General features: G+C 44.1%; 2 protein-coding genes and 1 pseudogene across 8 annotated transcripts in view; 1 reads left to right on the forward strand and 2 right to left on the reverse strand.

Moving 5' to 3' along the window:
• Nucleotides 1-24,084, reverse strand: part of LOC147999003 (disks large homolog 5-like) — a 124,855-nt gene that overhangs the window by 68,652 nt on the left and 32,119 nt on the right. The window contains exons 1-5 of one of the 4 annotated variants that reach the window (XM_087595899.1): nt 16,929-17,070; nt 15,703-15,862; nt 14,390-14,533; nt 13,595-13,757; nt 12,385-12,879 (exon numbers count right to left, since the gene is read on the reverse strand). In XM_087595899.1, coding sequence (XP_087452025.1) covers nt 12,850-12,879; nt 13,595-13,757; nt 14,390-14,533; nt 15,703-15,862; nt 16,929-17,010 — 579 coding nt within the window. In that variant the 5' untranslated portion in view covers nt 17,011-17,070 and the 3' untranslated portion in view covers nt 12,385-12,849. Of the gene's footprint in view, nt 1-12,379; nt 12,880-13,594; nt 13,758-14,389; nt 14,534-15,702; nt 15,863-16,928; nt 17,071-24,084 lie in introns of those variants that run through there. The other 3 variants (XM_087595900.1, XM_087595901.1, XM_087595902.1) reach the window with 3 other exon arrangements.
• On the reverse strand, nt 645-1,769 carry LOC147999007 (DNA-directed RNA polymerase II subunit GRINL1A pseudogene; annotated as a pseudogene).
• Nucleotides 953-24,084, forward strand: part of LOC147999008 (disks large homolog 5-like) — a 37,389-nt gene continuing 14,257 nt past the window's right edge. For 2 of the 4 annotated variants that reach the window (XM_087595671.1, XM_087595675.1), the window contains exons 1-2: nt 953-997; nt 21,873-22,031. The gene's annotated coding sequence lies outside the window, so the exon portion shown is untranslated. Of the gene's footprint in view, nt 998-11,006; nt 11,105-21,872; nt 22,032-24,084 lie in introns of all 4 variants that reach the window. The other 2 variants (XM_087595673.1, XM_087595677.1) reach the window with 2 other exon arrangements.

Consider the following 24,084-nt stretch of genomic DNA (forward strand, 5'->3'; position numbering starts at 1 on the left):
CCTATCATCCCAGATGGCAATGAGTTCAAGCCTAGGGCAGCCAGGAGCAGTTCCCCACACCAGCTCAGAAGACCCTCCCCACCCAGCACTTCTTCCAAGTGCTCCTTAACCTCATCACAGGTGACAGCAGTCGCCCCAAGAGAGGACAGAGCAGCAGACACAGTGGTGGTGGTTCCCGAGTGTTGTTTGCGGCATTTCACATCCAGCGTCTCAGGAATGTGTCCATGCAAGCATGCGTACCATTCTTTAGACTGCTCCCCTCATTTCTCGAGTGAGGGGACCAGGCCTTCCTAATTCACTTTAGGTGCCTGGGATAACAAAGTATTTCACCAGAAGGGGTGTAAGCAGTACTATCTGATAAGAATACGAAGAAGGAAAAAGCAGATATCTTAAAGAAAACGTGTGTTCTACTCACACTAAAATATCAGACCAATGCACAATATACTGCAAAACTGTAACACAATACGGCCAAACACAATGTTCAAATATTGAACTGTTCAAGCATGTGAAGATCATCTTCTGAAAGACAAACTGGGTTCTTATTTTGTAGCTACCTTTGTGTAACTTGAACTACTGTCCCTCAACAAGGTCTGACACTCTTGGTACTTGTTAGGAAGTTTGATGAGACAATGTAAGCTCAACAGTCAACTCCCGGGATCTCCCAGCGCTCATTTTCAGCATTCGTCCGAGGACTGGGCATCATCTTCATCCCTCACTTCTCGGTATCTCCCTGAAGACTCCCCTTCTGGATTGTAGCTCTGGATTGTAATATTCAGTCTCTCGGATAGTTTCTGTGCTGCGAGCTTTGCCCGCATCTCCTCATAAATCTGCTTCTGCACTTTCTGCAGAGCCAGCTACTCTTCTACGGAGAGCAGCTGTGCAGGCAGGTGGTGGAGCAGAAGAAGGCGAGCTGCTGTGACATCATCAAGATGCTGCCTACCCCTGTGTCGCTGCTCTTCTGAGGAAGCAGGAGACTGAGCCCTCTGACAATGACTTGGTGAGTCACTCTGTTGTGTGGGTAACACATTGGTCTTAAACTTATGAGGAGGGGGCACTGGGTTTCTAGCTCGCATTTCTAGCACTGTCATGTAATGAGGCTTCTTAGGAGTCTCACTCTGCAGTTCTGGAAAGTTCTCAGTGCTGGTGTTTTCTTCTGAGGGTTCAGTCTGGTCTGCAGTTGTGATCTTTTGCAATTTAGTGATAAACAGACTGTTGACGCTGCTGGAAATCTCTTCCGCTTGACTTGAATGCTGGGGGAGATGTTCATTAACTTCAGATGGGGGAGCCTGGGCTGTGATGCGGACAGATGGGCTGGTACTCACTGTGCAGCTAGTCTCCAAAGTCTCTTCATTGCCTTTGTGAGTGAGCTGTGTAGGTTCCTGTGTTTCTGAGGTTGTTTTAGATGATTCAATGTCTACTGACAAACATTCAGGAACTAATGATGAAGTATCAAGCATCAGGTCAGAATTCTGGGCCTTGTCTATGTCGGTATCAACTCTTGTGGATGCTTTATGCCTTAGCTTACAGTCAACACTGACGGGATGAAGTAGTTCCGTTCTCCCTCTGACCTCTTCACTTTCTGAAATGGCAGCTTTCAGTTTGGCAGTGGTGTCTGAGATCTTTTTACCTTTGTCGGGCAATTTGCAAATGAATTTTTCTTTGCCCAAAAGTCTCTCCTGGCGCCTCAACCTCTCCCACAGCTCCGCCAAACTCTGCCGCCCCACGTCCTCAGGAACTGGGGGCTCAAAGCCACGGGGCAGGGAGCACATTGTGCATGGGCTGAGGCTGGCCCCGCAGGCAGGGTTCCCCAGCAGGGCCCATGGAGGTCACAGGCTCCATGGAGGCAGCAACTCTGGAGCACCTGCAGGAGTCGCCATTTTCCCGGAAGAGCCGACAAAATTGTTTAAATTGATAAGAAATATATGTTGGTCCATAATCAGTTTTAATTTTAGAAGGTGGTCCCATAACAGCAGAAGTTTCCAATAGATGCTGTATAACATGAGTAGTGCATACTCCTGGCAATGGTGTAGCCCATACAAATATTGAAAAATTATCTATGCTTACATGTATATATGAAAGGCGACCAAACTCAGAAATATGGGTTCCATCCATCTGCCACGATGTATTAGGTTGCATTCTTCTGGGATTAATTTCAGATGCAATACATTTTATAAGTGAAGGCTTACAAATAAGACAATTAGCAGTAATTTGTTTGGCTTCAGAATAGGGAACCTTATATTTAATATGCAAATATCCTGTATTGGCATGATTATGACTGTTTTCTTCTGGGGTAGCAAATGCCACTAATTGATCTACCATATGATTGCCATGTGTTAAAGATGCTGGCAATCTTGAATGTGATCTAATATGTGTAAAAAATATTCTGGAGTTTCAGAATAACAATAGTCCTTTAATATGTGAGAATAACATTTAATATAGGCTTAGATGTAGAAACAACAGCAGTTGCAATATTCTGTACTACTCCTACAACATAAGCTGACTCGGCTATAATATTTTTACATCATGAGTAAAATCCGGCAATACATTACTTACTGCTAATACTTCATTTTGTTGTACTGACCCAAAAGAAGATTCTTGTCCCCAAAATTAATCTTTGGTCCAATAAGCCATCTGTCTTAGATCTTTGGTCTTGGAGCCATCTGTAAACACAGTAAGGGCAGATGGTAATGGGTCAACAGAAATTAGTGTATTTATCACATTTTTTTTTGTTTTCTTAAGCAATCCCAGAATTTACTATGGGGAAAATGAAATTCAGTATTTCTAGTGTAAGAAATCATGGCTAATTGAAAAACTTCAGACGTCTGCATTAAATATTCCACTTTATTTTTGCTTAATGAGAAAACAAAAGCAGCACAATCATATCCCCACAGTGTAACAGGTCTTTGTATGCCTTGCTGAATAATTAAAGAAATTTGTTCCTCATATGTTGTTAATGTTTTGTTAAAGTTAAATTTAATATATATCCATTCTAAAGGCAGCTCATCTTGAGCTAAAGTGCCTATAGGATATTCAAGAGTATTTCAATATATAATTTAATAACTCTATCTGGATCAATACGTGCCAAAAATGCATCTTTCCATTTTCAGAGAAGATATACTTACATGCCTTCATATAAGCATTAATATCCCCAGTCTCCTTTATAGGTAATTATGCTCTCCTATACTCTTTATTAGCATTTTCCAAAGCAAGCATTTTCAGCAGTTGTCCTCTAGCTTCCACTCCTACCACTGTTCTTTCCATTGTTAATTTTAGTATACATAAAAACTTAATATATGGTTCATAGAAAGTTACTGCCTTTTTCAACCAACCACTATCATCCTTTATAATAAGTTGGTTGGGCCACACCTTGAACCGATGATAGACATTGTCCCAGGATAGACATTCTTTATCAGCAGGTCTCAGGGTAGAACTGGATATGTGACCCTGTGCTATAGCACTGTCCAGAGTGGTAAATGCAGCTTCTGAAGAGGAATGCAGGCCTGGCCTCTAGACCTCCACCTTCCAGGCCTGTCTGGAGAGCCTGATGTCCTGGCAAAAGAGACTCCTTCTCTCCAGAGGAGCACTGCAGTCAAATGACATCTCAGTGATGAAAACTATCAGTCCCCAAAGGCATGCCACTGAGCAGAGATAGCCTCAGTCATGCACCTCGGGCCATCCCCTGTTCCTCATGTCAATAACTCAACCTTTCATGAACTAGATGGCAATGCTTGAGGCAGGATGAACAGTAGTTTACTGGCCAATCTGGTCTCTATGACACACTCTCCCTGAAATCGGAGCCAGTAGGAAATTCAGTATGAAAGCTCTTTGTAGCCAAGCTCAACAACCCGGTTCAGAGCCTGGGACCCCACACGGTAGGATAAAGTGACTCCCATGCTTTTTCCTCTACCTTCAATATTCATGCTTTGGAATGCACACCCCTACAATGAGATCAATACACATGGAATAAAAATTAAACATAAAAATTAATGAAGACAATGCAGACAAGGTTTAAAGGATCCTGGGAGTCCTCACTCTGCACTTCCCTTTCCTTTGCCTTGGGAACAGCACCTGCACCAGAGACTGGAGACTTCCTCCAAGAGAGAGAGGAGAGATGCACTGTTCATTCAGCTGGAGAGCTGTGCAAATACCAGAGCCACCCACCTTTTCCTGACAGTGGGAGCTGGGCCCAAGTGTGGGCTGCTCCTACTAGAGGCACCACAAGAAGAGGACCACCTTCCTCAAACCTTCCTGGAAGTCAGAGCACTGGCTATGGACTTCCCTCAATCCTCAGAGGACTCTCTTTCAGCGATGGCTCAGAGCCTCTTAGGACAGAGAGGGACCAGAGCTTCCCCCCAAAGCAAGATCCCTGTCTTATCTGACAGGTATGAGGGCTTAGGAATGGGACAGAAGATGTGACAAGGTTACATGTAGCACAGGGGCTAGGTTAATAAAGAAATCAAAGAGGAAACAAACCTGGACGATTCCTCATCTGTTCTTTATTGCTCTATTCATAGGGATGAGGTGGCAGTGTGGGGTAGAGGACTTGGACACAGCACAGCCTTCTCTGCTCATTGTTAGCTTTCTAGGCTGCCTGGTCACTGTGACCAGCATATTTTCAACTGTGCCATTCTACTACCAAGACTGACACAACTGGTGACCATGTAGCAATAGTACTGTACTGACTTAGGGACATTTGGAATCACACAATGATCATGTGTCACAGATGGGTTTCTTTTTTTAGAAAAGGATTAAAACAAAAACTATTTATTTTGTCCATATGAGTGAGTACACTGTCCCTGTTTTCAGACACAACAGTAGAGGGTAGAAGATGAGATTAGAAATGGTTATAAGACACAGTGTTGTTGCTGGGAATTGAACTCAGATCCCCTGGAAGAGCAGTGAGTGGTCTTAACCACTGAGCCATCCCTCCAGCCCCAGTATATTGTATTTTCAATATTGTTTGTTTTTATTTCTTTTCTCACCTATGACTGTATGGCGTTTCTGTGAGTACAGGTACTCATGTGCTTGTGTAAAGGTCAGGGACAACCTGAGCACAAGTCCTCACCTTCTACCTCTCATCCATGGCTGTGTATGCTAGGCTAGCCCTTCCCCCTAATCCTAGAGACTGTCCACTTTAGGCTCCTATCTCCCTGTGGGAAGTGCTGGATGACAGACACTACTGTATCCAGGTTTATGTGGCTTCTAGGGACCTAAACTGTTGTTGGGCTTGTTCAGATGAAAATAAACACCATTTCACAGCCCTGGATGGGCCAGGCAGCGCACGGGTCTTTGCTGCTCTTGCAGAAGACTTGAGTTCAGTCTCCAGCACCAGGGTCAGGTGGCTCACAACCACCTGAGACTCCAGGTCCAGGGACTTCCAAGCTGTTCTGGGTAAACCTACATGGCAAAAGCAGGGCTGGGAGCTGGAGGCTTCTGGTGTTGGCTTCTCCCTGCAGTAGGGGGCAAATCATGGGCATGTGAGGTAACATGGAACCCTGTAATTCTACAAAGTGCAGAAGCTCCTGATGTCCCTCATGGTGCCCCAGAGCCTGCTCACCAAACATGGAGGCTTCAGTAACATGGCCTTGTCCTGACCTGTGTGCACTCTGCATCCTCACTCTCTACCCCCTGCTTTTCGTGGTTGGAAGTCTCAGGTGTAGGAGGTGCCTACCATAGGCCTCTTCTCTCAGCATTTCAGCATTTTACATTTTATGTAGTTTGTGGTGTTCCTGTGCCATGATATGCACATGGAGAGCAGAGGACACAATGTGGACTCAGTTCTCTGCTTTCACCCATGATCAAACTGAGGCCATGAGGCTGGGTGGCAGAGCATCTACCTGCTGATCTGTACCCACTTGACCTTCACCAAGCATCCTTTGCTGTACACAGATATATCAGCCTGTGACCCTCATCATCCAGACTCTTATGAAGCAAACCCCAGAGGTGTGGAGCTCTCACAGTTAGCCAGGGCTAAAGGGGAAGGCAGCAAGCCCTTCAGGAACTCTAGAAAAATGTCTATACTGGGACTAAACTCGTGCTGCCATGTAGGGCTACATTTTTCCTTTAAAACAGAAGGATGTGTGATGGTGGTGGCACAGGCCTTTGATCCTAACACTTGGGAGGCAGAGGCAGACAGATCTCTGTGAATTCTAGGCCAGCTCCCTCTACAGAGCTAGTTCCAGGTCAGCTACACAAAAGAAACCCTGTTTCCAAGAGTAAAACAAAGAAAGATAAAGAAAGAAAGAAGGGAAGAAAGAAAGAAAGAATTTATATTTTGTATACAATGAGATGCCTGCCTGTCTATGCCTGAACCATCATGGTAACTATAACTCTTGTCACATCTTCATTAATTCAAATACTGAAGGCCAAATGGTTAAATCTTAATGACAATACAATGAGGTGGGGGTGCTGAAGAGATGGTTGGTTTAGTGGCTAAGAGCAGAAGACCAGGGTTCAGTTCCCAGTGCCCACATGGTGGCTCCTATTAGCCTGTAATTGCAGTTCAATGGAACGTTCTGGACTTCATGGGCACCAGACATACCACATGGTGCACAAGCATGTATTAGGTGAAACACTCAGGCCCATAAAAATAAGTAAATAAAATATATGGTTAACAGACACTGTGATTCAGGAAATTCTTAGTGACTTTCGTTATCATTTCTCTCTCCTGGAGACCTGTCCTAATCATGGCTCAGCCTCCCTGGCTTCTAGGACATTTCCTAGCTCTGTGGAGCATGAAGTACTCAACACCATAAGCCAAGCATTGCAAATTCACTGCTACACCTTCTCCATGGCTGTGTCTAAAGGGAGAGACTTGGAATCCCACAGATGCAAGGCCAAACCTGTTGGGCTATGTGAGCCCAGCCACCCAATAGTCAGATCTACTCCTGTCCTTGGCTATGGCATGAGGATCTTAAGACAAATTAATCTGAAGGATCTCAACAGCTATGCTGTTACACCTCTCATTGCTCTGCCCAACCTACAAGCTCCTTTACTGGCTCAAATTCACACCCGAACTCCTCTCCTGCCTCAGCCACCATCAGCTCTTCTACTCCTCTCCACCTGTGCTCTGAATAATCCACACTAAGGTGGACCATAACCTCTTGTGGACTCCCAGACGTATATTTGTGATTACTCTTCATTTGCTGTTTTGTATGGGTAGGCGGGTTCCTCTAGTCTCATGCAGAAGAACACTGCTCACACATTTTGGATCTTACAACACCCTCTTGATTGAGAATCCTGACTAATGACTGACTGAGCCTTCCATGCCTGAAGTCACCCTCTGTCTCCCAGTCCAAGATGAGAATCCCCACCCTAATCCCATTGTGTCCAGTTTCATCTCAGAAGCTAGGCTCTGCACTACCCAATATCATTTGTATCTTCGTCTCTAATTTTCTGTTAAATCGTTCCTCTCTTCTTTAAAACAAGTTCATTTTGTTGTTTATTTTTTGAGACAGGGTTTCTCTGTTTGGCCCTGGCTATTCTGACATACTCTCTGTAGATCAGACTTGTCAGGAAACCATATATCTGCCTGCCTCGGCCTCTTAAGCACTGGGATTACTGGATTGTGCCAGCATGTTTAATTAAAAATTAATTAGTGGCAGTGCATGTTGGCACATGCCTTTAATTCCATCCGTTGGGAGGTAGAGGCATTGTGAGTTCCAGGACAGCCAGGGCTATAAATTAACACCTTGTCTCAAAGAAAACAAGCCAAAAATGAAACAAAAATGTTGCAATATGGTCTTCAGTATGTAACTGAGTCTGTTCTTGAACTCTGAATCCTCCCACTTTCACTCAGGTGCTAATCAGCAGGCTTCTGTCTTGACTTTCACTGCGCACTCAGGGCTGCCAGGACTGTTACCTCTCCCAGTCTAACTCCTGACTCTCTCATCAGCATCATCACAAAACTCCTGCTAAGAATTAAGGAAACCTGAATTCTAAGGAAGAGTCGGAGCTCCAGTATTTCCAAAGCTCACTCTAATACAGATGGATCCTATGCTGCAGTAAAATGGTCACAGCTGGAGGTCTTAATTCCAGGACTTGGGACAGAGGGGTTGGAGGATCTTGAATTCAAGGTTATTTTTCTGTTACATTGTTGCTCAAAGCGAGTTGGGCTGCTACAAGATAACCTGTCTCAAAACTATACCAAACACACCTAAAATGAAACAGAGGAGTTTGAGTGGGCACAGATGGGAAAGCTCCGCACTTTATGGCTAAGCCACCTGCTGCCAGCACCAAAGTCCATGCACAGCCCCGATTCTGAGCTGCCTCTGGGACCCTGCTCAGGAGAATGCACCAAAGTAGCTCAGATCCAGGGCTTTTGGTCTAAGAGGAATTCAGGCAGTCACTCTTTGGATGCCAGTTCTCCAGCTCAACTGCCTGCCAGCCCAGGATCTGGTCTTAGTCATGGCTTGGCACCCCTAAATTCCTCCCAGCTGTGCTCTGAACTCACCCTGTGCCCCGTTCTGATGAATCTGCCATTCTCCATGGGAGTAGCCTCAAGAAGTCCCTCACATCTGAAGCACCACTCTGAGTGCACTAAATACTGCAGGGGAGGGGTGTGGCCAGCAGAGCACCCAACCCTTTCAGCTGTAGAACATTTAGAGTTCTAGAGTGAGCACTGCTGTGCATTGTGGAACTTAAGCAGTATCCCAGCCTTGGCCTGGGAAGAGCCACTGACACCCACACTTTCTGGGGTGACATTGTCTCCTGAGGATAGAGTCAGATCAGGAGCAGCAACTGATGTTCACCAGAGACAAACTTTCTTCACCACCTGCCCATGCTGGCCCTAGGATCTGGGCTTTTTGGCTGACATGAGTGCTGAGCCCCCCAGGTAGATGGGTTTTCAGGGGTCAGGTGGTTATTGTCACCAAAGGTATCCACAAGGATAAGTCATACTGTACTAATTCCCATATTAGATCCCTTCTCACGGGTCACAGAGGCCGTGCTGGGTCCTAATTGTGGACCCAGGTTCCTGCGCACTTTTGAGGAGACTGGTCAGGGAGCAGGCTTCATGACATTTTGTTTGAATTATTTTGGGGGATTTTATTTTTACTGTTGGGGACAAACCTAGGGCTGCCATGTGCTGGGAAAAGACTTTGCCACAGCTGTAGATCATCCCTAATTATAAACTCCTAAATTCTCCCAATCCTGGAACTTTCTAGGTCCCTCACATGATGTAACCTTTGGGGGATTCCTCACATAGAATCATGGGGTGGATTGCATCCCAAAGAGAGACAGTGGGAAATGTTCCCCAGTGTCTGCCTGTGGCTGTGGTGATGAGAGTGCTGACCAGTGGATGGCAGGGCCCATGTGAAACCCTTTTGGTTTCCACTTGAGTGGAATTTTCACCATGCTTTTTTTTTTTTCTTGAAACACAGGTTGCCCTGGAACTTACAGTCTTCCATCACTCTGACTCAGTTTCCCATGACTGGGCTCACGGGCTTAAATTACTATGCCCATCTTTGTTTTTTTTTTTGGTTTTTTTTTTTGTATTTATAAATCTTCTAAAAGCCAGAAGGATCTAGAATTTAAAATTTTGCGGTCCAAGGCATTTCCAACAGGGGATTCTTGACCTAGGAGTATCCAGACCAGTTTTTATTGTGTGGGTACTTCATTCCCAGAACAGCTTATGTTAGACAAAGAGTTCCAAGGTGTGATGTCAGTGGGCATCAGGCGGTGTACCAAAGAGCAGCACCAACTCAGGTTGTAATTTAGGCTGGAGAAACTTACTAGGACCCTGGTAATCCTAGCACCCTGGGGCCTCACATGTCCTTAATCAGATCTGGCTATGAATCAACTGCTCTTGAGGGTGGATTGGAATTCTAGTCACTGTGAGGCAAGAGCATTAGGATCCTACAGCCACTCTAGGCTCCATAGGAAGACCCTGTTTCAATAGTAAAAGGGGTCACCTGCGAGTTCTTACTGTCTTCCCTGAGGCCTTCCTACTGGAGTTAGAATAGCTGTCTCACCAAGTTGAAGTAGAGGGCAGAATGTTGGTGCCTTCTATAATGAGGACTAGTGACAGATAGTCTATGGAAATTCTAGAAAGGTCTACAGGTATTTATGTCCTGTGCATGGGAATTGCTGGCTTCCCTGTGTCCTTTGCCTTTACTTTGCAGTCCATGGGGCACCTGGGAATGTCCCAAAACCAGGCTGCACACAGGGCTTTTCCCATGATTCTCACTTGCACCCAGTGCCTGCCTGATTGTCATAAGTCTGACAGAGCCACTGTATGCTCTCCTGACACCTGCAGAGAGCAGTATATGGGACCCTACAATCCCCACACTGCCCATCAGTGTCTACAATGTCCCTATATGGCACTGAGATGGTCTAAGCTCCTTCCCGCCTATATGCTGCATCAGAATCTGACCATTCCTAATTTCCTCCTCTCACACCCACACTAGAAGCCCTGTACCCACACTAGCCCCAGCTGGCCTGTTGCCTACTGACATCTCATGGACTCTGTCCCAATCCCCTGCCCAGCCCTGACCTGCCCTGCCCCAGTCCCCTGCCCAGCCCTGCCCTGCCCTCACTCAGCTGACATTGTGGAAATCTCAAGACAGTCACTGGACAATGGCTGACACACTTGTCTGAAGACTGGAAATGTTTCTCGATCTTGGAGAGGAAAGAAGGACCCTCCAACTACACTGAACTCTAAGGAAGTTTATTCAGGTGAGGGATGACAGGGACTGTTTTGTCTCATGTCACACATGACAGTAGAAAATATCCTAGGTATTGGATGCCGCTGTTAGCATTAACAGAACAAAACACATAGTGTTGAGTAGGATAATAAATTATGAGTAGGATTAGAAAACCCCAAGCCTCTTCCAGGTCCTAAGAGGGCAAAAACTACCACCAAACATAGCATTAATGGGATAGGTTGGTTAAATCTAGTTACTAGATTCTAGTGTGATACCTATGACCCTTTTTGTGTCATGCTCAGCTTACAATGACTAGAGGACCTAAGCCTGAGAGTCACCAATGCCTCTCCCTTGCTTCTCCAGCTGCTGAGCATTGAAAAGCCCTAATGGGACAGCATCTGTTTGCAGACATACTGGATTATTCTTCTTCACTTTATCTCTCTGAGTCACCTCCACTCACAGTAAGTATGTTTAATTCCATAAATTGGAAATGAGGCACGTGGAACATATACTTTCTCAATACAATCACAGATTTCCATGTAAAAGGTGAAACTGAACTGTCCCACCTAAGTCCTGGGCTTGCACAGACCTGCTCTGGAAAAGAAACATGTGGTCACAGCTGCAGTCTGCATTCACTATGGATGGTCTTGAGGTCCTCCCTAAGCTGCATAGATTGAGATAATTATCTTGCTTTCTATCAAAAGAATTCATTATGCCAAGTTGGCCTGTAGAAGGATGCTAGTCTCTTCTGTATTTCAAGAGATGTGCTTAATGTATATAATCATCGATAGTAAGTGAAAGATCAGTTTGGAATTGAAACCGAGTGATGCTGGAGGGTGATCCTGAATGCACAATGAGCAGTGGAGGCACCAGAGCCCGGTGTGGATGCCTAGCAGGCTGCCACATTGAGCAGGCACTGCTCAACCACCTGTACATACACATCTCCTGAGATCTCTCTCCTTAATTGAAGGTGATCGTGTCCATCTAGTATAGCACATGCCCTGGACGGACAAAAGCTACCTACAGGAGCTGTGGTGATGAATCACAGGTTAGAGCATCTGCTGCTCTCTCAGAAGAACCACATGGTCCCTAACAATCATCTGCAATGGGGAATGCTATTCCCTCTTTTGGATCATGAGGGATATGCACTCAGGAGTGGCCCAGATACATTTGAAAAAAAAAAAGATCCATTGAGTTAAATGATAAAAATAAATATAATCAGCAACAATAAAAAACACAGCATATGAATGATCAAGTGAAACAGCACCTATAAAAACCTATTTCCCAAAATGACATTGATGGTCATTATCTTTGTGGTTTAATACTAATGCTGTATTGTAAGAAAAACTGAGGCACATGGTTCTCCATTAGGATTATTCTATATTCCTTTGTGAAAGTTGTCATTTTTCTGCAGCTCTACAGGCATGAGTGTGTGTTACTCAATATCTGGTGCACACAGTCAATAAGGAATGTGTGTTGTAGACTGATATAGACTAGGATGAGCAGAACACATGACAGCATGGATACAGTATGTCAGTGATTACATCATAAAGTGTGTGTCCATAAAAAAAGTCACATTATCCACACAAAAGACACTATCACCCTGTGTACCCCTTGGTGGCTTTGAATTCCCTATTTACCCATGCTCCCTGGACCATGCAAAGATCCATATCCAGCTGTCAGTTCTAAGTCTACAGGAGGGGAAAGGACCCTTGAATAAGATGGTCTTAAGAGTCAAGAGTTACAAATCAATTTTTATTCATAAGGAATACATTTAACAAAAAACAGGCATAAAATGAACAACTAAAATGGTATAAAAATGAAAAACAGTAACAAGAATATATAACTATGAAATAACAAAAAGAAAACTTCAATGAAAATCATAACCAAAAACATTTCTTAACAGCATTTTCTTAATGAACATTTAGAAACACAGTTGTAGTGCTGTTTCTCCTCTAGGACGTGAGATGTCAAGGTAGTCCCCTCAGTTGTCTCTCAAATGGTGTTGTCGGTATGAGAAAGGAGAAAGACCTCAAGGAGATAGGCTGGCATACGGATAAATAAATTTAGGGTCTCTATACATTGAGGAAATTATCTGAGAAGAAGAATATTCCCCCAAAAAGTCTTTGACTGTGAGGATTGTCGTCACAGGGAACTCTTGAGAGAGAAACTCATTCCTCAGGGGGCTGTCTTCCTGGGATCCATGCTATGCCATGTCTCCTGCAGTTCCTGAGACCTGGGAGGAGAAGGCAGCTATTAAGACACTGATTTGGTGGGGACATGCATACCAGCTGTCAAGTTGCTGCCTTCTGTCCCCTCAGCTGCATTGGACAGACAGCACTGATCTTTTCACTGAAATCATTGCTGATATCTCTGCAGGCTGAGGAACATCACCAGCAACCCTCACAGCACTGTGGGAGAACAAGCTGCTCCTCAGACTCTACCAGTGCAAACCAAGAATGGGGAAATGGGGAGAGACCTAATTGGGGTGCAGGAAGAAAGGAGATGGCCACATGATACCCAGATCAAAGCCAATGACCAGGACTCATTTGCCATTTGCACTTGGTTCTTATCCCTACAAGGTGCTTCCAACCATCACATGACCCCTGTATGACCTTTGTCACACGACCAAGAACTCGTTCAAAACTCTTCATAGCATCCAATCTGTGATAGGGAGATGCAGTCATGTGATATGTTATTCCTCTGTCACCATTTCTGGACTGCAGTTACAAAAAGGGCAGAGAAGTATAATTGCCAACAATTCAGTTTCTGAAGAGTGGTTAACATCCCAGAATACTTGTGCATAGACAGAGCAATGAATAACTCTATCACATGAGGTGGGTGACTGACTGGGTGTGGGGAGATTAGAAAGGTGATAGGGGAAGCAAAGATGTATCCAATAGGCAAATGGTATCAGACATTGTTAATCTGACTCAGCTGCTTGTTCCTACCACATTTTGCTGGGTCTGGAGGTTGCTGGTCTTCTCCTGTTCGTCTTCATCATTCGGGTTCAACTCAAACAAATATCGCTGTACCTCCTTGCTCTCCTGCTTCAATGTGACCAACTTCTTCTTCATACATGCCTGGTCCATCAGGAGCCGGCTGTGCAGGTTGCTGGAAACACACTCTGCATAGTAAGATCCTGAAGCCTCTTCCTCCCATTCCAACTGCCAAATCCCACAAACTCCACCAGGACCCAGATTCCCATAAAGACTTCATAGAATACATCTCCATACATGTAAGGCTGCTGCACAAACAGCAAACGGCCAATCCAGGGAAGAATAAATTGTTTCTGTGACCCAAGCACGAATAAGAGTCCATGTCTGTCCAAAAGAACAAGGGATCTACAACTACCCATGAGAGCCCAATGCATCGGGACAGCATCAATTAGTAGGCAGTAAACAACCACAAGAGGACAGTAGAACCAAGGGAGGTCATGCTAACCATGTGGTCCACACATTGAGCTTTGTTAAACCTGGTATGACCCCAGAGGCCCAGGTTGGCCTAATAACACTCTGATGCCTGAATCTGTGTAGTTCTATCCAGAGCCTTCTAAAGATGCATAGACACTGTGGTGATAACTGACAGTCTCTTATGGAACTGAAACTGAGTCCAAAAGACCCACGGCACAGTGATATTTAAACAGCAGAAGAGATGGGCCCAGAGCTGCAGACCCCCCGGTCCAGAACAAAGAGAGGCAGACATGGCCATTCCACAAGTGATGGGCCCTTCTGACCAGTACTTACCGATAGAAGTTAATCTCCTTCTTGAGCTCCTGAAATTTCTCACGATGTTCAATATTCTTTGTGTCTAAGTTGTGCAGTAATGACATGACCTCTTTCTCCTTTATCTTCAAGTTTTCATAAAATGGATTTGGCCTGAAGTAGGGGCTGGCCCCAGGAAGATAGAACCCAATGAACATCGAGGTTTAGGATTATATGAACTCAGGCTGTGTCCTGTACTACCCCAGCCCTGGAAGGACACTTTCTGAATTCTACATATTTGGATCTTCTTCAGCTTCAGAAACTTGGAATTGTGTGCCCAGGACAACAGAAGCTAAGCACCCAGATAAAGGGTTCCCTGGCTCACTTTTTTCAATCAGGAGGGCTGGATCTGCATTCAAACCTGTTATGCGGTCAAGAGCCTAGGCCACAGAGCTTACCCAACCACACACACACACACATACATCCAGAAACCTCTGATTTCATTTTTCCTGTTTTGACAAGTGGAATGCTACAAGCCGAATAACTAATATTCTAGAGGCAGACAGTACACATAATTCTGGAGATGAGACCAGATATTGCCACAAACTTATAATCTGCCCAAGGCATACAAATGTATAGACAAATGTGACCACACAGGCAAGGAACTGTGCTGTTGAAAGTGGGGCTTCCAAAATAACGCACTTACACCTCCATGAAACTATTATACAGGTAAATCCTGAGGTCAAAAAACAGACCCCTAAATTCCAAGTGTGCAGGGACATAGAAACATATAAAAGTTGTACATAGGCATGCAGACCTGTGCACACACAGACACACAAACTGGGACACACCCACAAGAAAAGAAAATTAAACAGACTCAGAGAATGAGAAAGAGAGACAAATATGGAAAGAGCACAATGAGAATCATTAGAAATGTATGCACCATTACTGTCTCAGTGTTTAAGGCACACAGACAAGAAGGAACAGGCCTGAGCCTCAGGCCTTCTAGTTAAGCATGGAGATGAACAATGTGGGACCTGTTACCTAAGGGTGCTGCCATGAGATGATAGCGTTCAGTCACCTTCCTAGCAAGTACAAACACTCTCCACAAACTCACAGCACCTAGAACCTTGCAAAGCTACCACCTGTCAAGGGCTATCAAATTGTACACTGGGAACTCATGCTCCAGTGACTTTATCCCTGAATTCTTCACTCAGATCACAAGTTCAGATTTTCAACAGGCGGAATCAGAGAGTCCATTTTCAATCTCACTCCTCAGTAAGGGTCAGGTTCTGAATCTCCTCTCTATGGGAGATGAGGTTTAGAACAAGGTCTTTGTTTGGAGCAATGCATACCTCTTACTCATGGATCCCCCTGTCACATAAAGGAGGCGATCTGTCAGCTCATTTCTCTCCTTGGTAGTTAGCTCCAGTTCTCTATTCAGCCTCTCCTCTTCCTCGTTGGCCTGCACCTTGTTTAGGACATTTTCAGGGGATGACGTCTGTCTGCAGGCCGCTGTAGGTAGAAGAACACAAGTGAACCCGCATGGGGCGAATGCATAGAGCATACACAGACCACAGTGAGGTCCAAACAGGAGAACATGCTTGGAAGCCAGTGTCACTGCAAGGAGTTTGGTCTATGTGTAAGAGGCATCCTAAGTGGATCACAGTTCCCCCACTACTATATAGAGACCAAGAGATGTAAGCAGCCAGGTGTTCCCCATGCCTGTCCACACAGGCTTACAAGTACCAGAGAGATGCCTTCTCCAGGATTATTATCAGGTAAGCAGGCTACAACCTGGTTTCAGGACCCTCACCCCTCTGGTTTCAGAAGTCAGATCATCAATTCAGCATCCACAATGACTTGATTGATCAGGGATACTCAGATATCCTACACTGTTACTCTAGTCCAATAACTTTGCATTAAAAAGTCATGTAGGGGGAGGACATGGTCAACAGACTTATTAATTCCCCCTACTGAAATGACAAATGCCCCAGAAGTGCCAATAGGTTACAGGCTCTTTCTCTACCTGCTCCATATAGTTTGGCTACTGTAGAAAAATATCTGCCACACAGAACCTCTATTATATGAAGGTAAGATTGGCCCCATCACCCGGAGGTATTCAGAGGAGTTCTAAGAATATAAGGTCATGCCAGGAGCACAGTTCTCTCCCTCTTACGACTGTCAGATATTCACTGAATTTAAAGAAGCAATGAAAGTGAAGTACATTGATGCCCTGTTTAATTCAGAAAAGTTATACCCTCCATGCCTCCTGATGGTGTTATTATATCAATTTAACATACCAAATGCACTGTAAAAGTAAAGACTAGAAGTTCACCCAATAATAGCATAGGCATTGCCATATCCTCCATGTGGTTATGGAGAAACTAATGATGTGAAAACCTTGACTTTCAGGAATTGTGATAATCATGGAATTCAATATCTGTGGAGATGTTCCAGTGGTTGTGGCCCATTACTAAGAAGGCCAGCAGAAGACCCCCACACACACCCCTGACAGGAAGCTCAACATACACTGCCCAGAACTTACTCCACATTCCCCATGTCCTGTGTCCATCATTACCTTTAGGTTTCGTTTGCTTCACTCTAGACTCTTCTCTATCAACATCAACTCTCCCAAAGTGCCTACAAAGACGGGCAAACATGTCTGTGGATATATCCTTTGGACACTAAGAGAAAAAGTAGGGAATTGGTTGTCACAACAATACTGGTGACATCACAGGGATTCCAAGAAGTCTCTAGGAGACAATAGAATGTCCACGAAGGGACGGCTGATGTCATGGATAACAGACTTTGCCTTCTTGCTAATGTTCTCCCTGTACTGAGCAAAAGCTGATGTGCCCTTTTCAGGGGACTTCCCTGTGGCATAGCCACTGAGCACCACATGATTCCAAAGCCAAATTTGGCTCTAGGCTTGATTGGAAAAACCTAAGTCATTGCTATGTATCTAAATGAGTGCTTCCTCCCCAATCCCTGCACAGAAATGTTTCATCCTACCTCAAATTCTCCTCAGTCAGCAATATTACCCATTAATGATTACTGAGAAATCACACCAGTTCCTATAAGTAGTCAAAGAGGTCTCCTGTCTCATCATGTGCAGGTGCATGAAATCAAACCCAGAAATAGCCTGTAGGGTAGGTTGTAATGTGGCTGTGTGTTATAGGTACAACCTGAAGCCTTGTGCTTAACATTTGACAGTTGCCACCAGATTCTTTAGGAGAAAGAATTGCATTCATTATGGTCCTGGCAACAATGTGGTGATCTGTTAGGAGAGGAAACTGAAATATTGGATCCACCAGTGAATGCACCCTCAGGCTGAGTGTGGGGCTCTCCTCTTTGCACTTAAGTTACCAAAGTAGGATTGCTTACAGGCCTCTCTAAGCTATAACGTGTGATTTCATCTGAAAAATAAAATAGTCAGCAGATGTGTGGGGGGGGATGCAGCCAAAGGAGTAGGACAAGCCTAGAGACATAACTCAGTGGACAGAGTAAGAAACAAGCATCTTCACTCCTGTTTCATGAATCACCCCACAAAACACAAAAGCATCTATCGTACTAAAAAAAAAAACCAGTTATTTTATTGAATGCATACACTAATACTGTTTACAGTGTTAGTAGCAAAGCTCAGATTTTGGGGGCAGATCCATGACTTGAACTATCTTCCGGAAAACATATAAAGCAATAAATAAATAAATAAATAAATAAATAAGAAAAAACAGAAAAATAAAAAAACACAAAAAGCACAAGCCTCTCATGTGAAGTTACAGAAGAGTGATCCAGTGGTCGCTTCTGACCAGGCCATTTTAGCTATGACAGTGCATAGTGACCCTTAATTTGATGGGTCTTATATAAAGCTTTGTGCAATATTGTCATTTTAACAAACCTCATCCAGAGCATACATAACGACACAGGATATGATTGCCATGTCCTTGCTGTGTATCAAGTTATTTTTCTGTGTCCTTGATTGTCAGGCATATTACAGCAACAATCTGAGATGGCTGGTAGACTTGGAAGAAAGTGGATATGAAAGATCCCCGTTTGATATCAGTACAGCCATTTCTTAAGAATGAGAATCCTTTAAGCTGGCCCTCACTTAGCCCCGTGACATTAGACAATAGACCAGAAAGTACAGAAAGCACATTCCCACCCACTCTCTAGGAAGCTGCCCGACCATAAGAACAGAGGGTATAGAACATATTTACTGCAGGGCAATTACAAGACAGGAAACATCTCTGGGAAGCTGACTGACCACTATAGAAGTAAGATGTCCTTGGTACTGAATGCAGCTGTGCTATAGGCTGACATCGCTATAACCTTGTCCTGGGAACTCCAGAAGAGAAACACCTGCCAAGACAGATATCCTTGATCCTTGTCCTGGGAACCCCAGGATAAGAAAACATATATCAAGTCAGACGTCCTTCCTACAGAAATAGCTACATTGATGTGGTTAAGGCCTTATCCCAGGAATTCCAGTATGAGAAACATCTGCCTAGTTATCCTTGGCACCGAAATAGCTGAGCTAATGAAACTGTGTGATCGTAAATGACTGTTTAAGCTGTACATTTCTGTTGTTCGAGGCTCCTCACATCCCTCCTGCGTGTGGACCGTGTCGAGCCCCAGTGCATTGGTATCCCAAAGTAAACCTCTTGTTTTTACATCAAGACTGAGTCCTGTGTGTTCATGGGGTGGTGATTGTCCTCAGGACTGGAGCGAGAGTCTCGTCTGTCTGAGGGTCTTTCAGATAAAGCTATAGTTGTGGGTTACACACCTCAGCTCTCATTGGCTAATGCTGTCCTCACAGTCCTTGGAGGCCCCTTTGTAAGACTACCTGTTGGAAAGTGGAAGCAGCTTTATTTGAGCTCAAAGTGAACCTGACGAGCAACGTAGAGAACAAGATGGGGTAATTGAGACCCTGTCTAAAACCAGCACTGAAACCCACCCTCCATTCAAAGCATCATCTACCAATTCTTGAATTTTTACCATTCTCTGCCAACCAGTCTTTCATTCAGGAAAGGTAGAAAAGAACTGGAAATGATCTTTGTATTCTAAGGACCTCGATCTGTCTTTCCTTAGGTCCACGTTAAGAACAAATGAAATGGGAATCACCATCTGAACAACTAATTATCACCTACTCAGCATTTCTAGCCTAATACTGTGCCTATGGCAATCTCAAGCTTCCCTGAGTGTTGCTGCCCCAGCAAGAAGAATGAAGAACTGAGGTCAAACCCCAGTGAACCTTTCAAGGGGTTAGAAGAAAGCCATCAGAGATACTGCACTTCTTTGTCCTTAGATTAAATCAAGATGATAAAACGTGAATCTATTGGGCTATTCAACCATACATCTTCCTCACAACCCCACCTATCTGAGTTCATTGCTTGGCAGAATTCATGCCCCACCATCCTAGATATTTCTTGATTCATTGCTGCCAAGGGCCAGGTTTCCTGAGTTTTGTTTTTTATAGAATTGGGTGTAGGCAATCATAGTTGCCCTCTGTAAGAAATGACAAATATCTATAATAACTGACCACACTGGACTTGTGTATACAAGTACAGTAGTGGAAAATTCAGCATAACTGAGGAGTGGGAAATCACCACTGTGTCCTGGCCTTTCTCTGCCCATATCACAGCTCACAGGCAGCTGGGGCAAACCTTGAGTTCCTCTGTAGAAACAGAGTGATGTTGAATGGACACTGAGCAGGCAGAGCAACACAGCTGAGGCAACTCAATTCCAGCAACAAATGCATTATTTGTTTCCCATCTTAACAGCTCCCTTTGAGGACTTGTCCCCACACCTAGCTTAAACACAGCAATTTTCATACATGCCCGCCTGCTATTTCATATTGTTGCTGTAATACGCCTCCACATCATAGATTCCAAAAAAGAAAGAAAATAAACCTGACACTGAGAAGGGTGATGCGTGTCAACATCTAGTGTGTTGGGGGCCCAGGTACGGTCACAAATAACCAGGACACAGGGGATGCAGAGCAAAGGCAGATGCAACTGCATGCAGCTGCAAGCTTATTAACCCTTATATAGGCATGAATATGCATTACCTCACTTTCCCTTTTGGCAAGATATAATAAGATCGTTATTCCCATGATACCAGGAACGACTGAGGCAAGACTAGGCAAAGAAGTGAGACTAAGCAAAGGCTTCTCCTTAAAATATCTGTATAGCAAATCACCCCTCTTCCTAGTATCACAATATACTTGTCATAACCCAGAGAGCATGAGAGCCGCTTCCACAAAAAACGGACACAGTACAGCATAGAGTAAGGTAAAGTGAGAAAAACATTTCCTTCTCAAGGGCAGCATTGCAGCCCCTGCTTGCATCTCTCAGCCGTCTTTCCTTGATCCTGTCTGGGAAGTGTCTCTCAGTGACTCCTCAATTTCACTCTTTGTCCTTTTGTTTTAAAAGTAACACTTTCTATAACATAGCTAAATGTCCTTGAAGGGGTTTAATCATGCAAAAAGAAAGCAATATAATATATAATGTATGCAACCTTTAATGAGTGTATCTATTTTCTTAGGGGTATTTTTCAGATACCTTCCCAGATCTGGATTTAAATTTGGTAATTGTTATCTGGAATATATATTGGTTATATATTCCAGTTTTCTGGCGTAAAGTCCTCGGGAGTAAGAACTAATGATTTTGGAATTTGCTCGGTGTCTATTGTTATGGCCCTCATTTCATTTCTGATTTTTAAGTCATGTATTGTCTCTCTTGTGCATTGTTAGTTTGAGGAAGGGGTTGTCTCTCTTGTGGATCTTCTCAAAAAAAAAAGAGGAAGAAAAGAAAAAGACAGCTCTTGCTTTCCTTGACTTTGTATTTTTCTCTTTGTTTCTAAAGGCTTGATTTCAACCCTGAGTTTATTGCCCTTCATCAGATCCTACCAGACTGTCTATGGGATGAGGCTTTGCCTCCTCTTGGTAACAGCAGCATGGAATAAATGAAGCTTCTGCTGATCTCTGTTGTGGTGTTGCACATCACAATCTCACCGAAAACCATGCATAGCCTGGTTTTAGGCTCTATTAAAGCAGCCAACTAATTCAGTGTTCCCTGCAAGGTGCCATGGAACAGTAGTAACATAATTCTGCATGCACATCGACAGGTTTCTCCACGGTCTTCTGGGTCATCTGATAATAATTTATAGTGAGTTCATGGATGAACACACACACAAACATACACACACACTTTAATGACATGGTGCATATTCTTTGCACACCAAAAATAAAGTGAGCGTTACTGAAAATGCACCAATAATGGAATCGATGGAGGGAGCTGTGGGGAAGCTGGGGCTTAGAGTTACTTAAAAGACCAGATGCAGATTCGCAGATTCTCCTTCTATTGGAGGAGAAACTTGATAGACAATGTGGTTCTTTATTTTCTTTCTCTAGAGCACACAGGACTAGGGTGGCAGCTAGGGCTTTGAGCATGTTTGGCAAGTACTGTAGCACTGAATTAAATCCTAGGGCTGGAACCCTATTAATCATCTACAACAATTACAGGGCAGGCTGGATGACGACACTCAGCTGACATTGTGGACATCTCAAGACAGTCACTGGACAATGGCTGACACACTTGTCTGGAGACTGGAAATGTTTCTCGATCTTGGAGAGGAAAGAAGGACCCTCCAACTACACTGTCCTCTAAGGAAGTTTATTCAGGTGAGGGATGACAGGGACTGTTTTGTCTCACGTCACACATGTCAGTAGAAAATATCCTAGGTATTGGATGCCGCTGTTAGCATTAACAGAACAAAGCCCATAGTGTTGGGAAGGATAATAAATTATGAGTAGGATTAGAAAACCCCAAGCCTCTTCCAGGTTCTAGGAGAGCAAAAAAAAAAAAAAATACCACGAAATACGGCATTAATGTGATAGTTTGGTTAAATCTAGTTACTAGTTTCTATTGTGATACCTATTGTCAGTGCCTGCGCCGACAGTGTGTGAATATCGGGTGTAGGTTTGTGGGGTTGAAAGAAAACACGTACACGGGTCACCCCTTTTTAGCGAGTGCCACCAAGGCTTTACTGAGATCTCCTTATATACCAGAGGCAAAAGCCGTGGAAAAACAACAAGGCAGGTGAAAATCCCCAACCAGGAAATTAGGACAAGTCTGTGAGGTGAAAGTTCCAGCCCAATCAGGGGCATAAACAGCTTCTTAAAAACAAGAAGCAAGAAAGCTCAGTGGGGAGGAAGGGTGCCATGGAAAATCCCAGCCCCAAATCAGGGGCTAAAAGCAGCTGTCAAAGGTGTAAACAATTTCTTGCTATAGCAGGCTGAAAGGCTCAGCGAGGGGGGAGGGAAACACCAAGGTAGAGCCCAACAGGAGCCTTCACTGGTGGCTCTAATGTTTCACTTTCCTCTGCCAACTGGCCTCCACACTGTTTCTAGGACCATAATGATTGCAAGTCTTCCTCCTAAGGAATTTTGTGGCAACCATTGAATGCTAAGCACAAGGCTTCATGGGTGTTCCCCTAACACACACCCATGTTGCAATCTTCCATGCAGGCTATTTCTTGATGTGATTTCAAGCACCTGTACATAATAAGACAGGAGAACATTTTGACTGCATATTCAAACTCGTATTATTTCTCAGGAATTTTTAATGGCTAATATTGGTGAAGAAGGATAATTTGAGTTAGGATGAGACATTTTTTGGGCAGGATTTGGAAGGAAACATTCATTTAGATGCATAGGAATTACTAAGGTTTTTATAATCAACCCTTGAGGAAAATTTGGCTTCGGAAGCAGGAGGTGCTCAGTGGCTCTGCCCCGGGAAAGTCTCCTGGAAAGGCCACCTCAGCTTATGCTCAGTACAGGGAGAACATTAGCAGGGAGGCAAAGTCTGCTCCCCACGACATCAGCTGTCCCTTCTTGGACATTCTATTGTCTCCTAGAGAGTTCTTGGCGTCCTCTGCTATGTCACCAATGTTGTAGTGACAACCAGTGCCCTAGATTGTCTCAGTCCGAGTCTGGCAGATACATCCTAAGACATATTTTCCAGTCTTAGAAGTGTTTTGGGAGGGGGGATGTCGATTGTGGAGAGACTAGGGTGAAGGAGTCTGACCTTTCATCTCAAAGAAATGATGGACATAGAAAGTGGTTCTGGGGAATGTGGAGTAAGTTCTGGGCAGTGTCTTTTGAGCATCTGTGGAGGCGGGGGGGAGGGATGGTTGGGGTCCTGCAAGCTTAAGCTGACCTTTCTAGCAATTGGCCATAACAACTGGAGCATCTGCAAAGGAATTGAATTTCCATGAATATCACAATTCCTGAAAGTCATGGATTTCAGAACATTAATTTTCCCATCCCCAAAGAAAGGATATGGTAAGGCCAATGCTACTATTCTGTGAACTTCTGGCCTTTACTTTTAAAGTGGATTGGTGGCTTGTTTTTTGTTTGTTTATTTATTTATTTAGTTGGTAATATTATTTATTGCCAAAGTCAAACATCTGGGTTACATCCTGGGACCCACATGACAGAAGGAGAGAAATGGCTCCTGAAAGTTGTTTGGTCATGTGCTGCACACACACACACACACACACACAGACACACACACACACACACACTCACACACACACACTCACACACACACAGACACTCACACTCATCACACACAAACTTTTACGCAATAGTAATTTTTCTTAGAGTCTGATATAATTGGTTCTAATACAAAGACAGCCTGAGTGTAGTTACTATATAATTAAATTGTACTCAT

This window comes from Rattus norvegicus, chromosome 19 (genome assembly GCF_021556685.1).
Source record: "Rattus norvegicus strain SHRSP/BbbUtx chromosome 19, alternate assembly SHRSP_T2T, whole genome shotgun sequence".
Taxonomy (NCBI): Eukaryota; Metazoa; Chordata; class Mammalia; order Rodentia; family Muridae; genus Rattus; species Rattus norvegicus.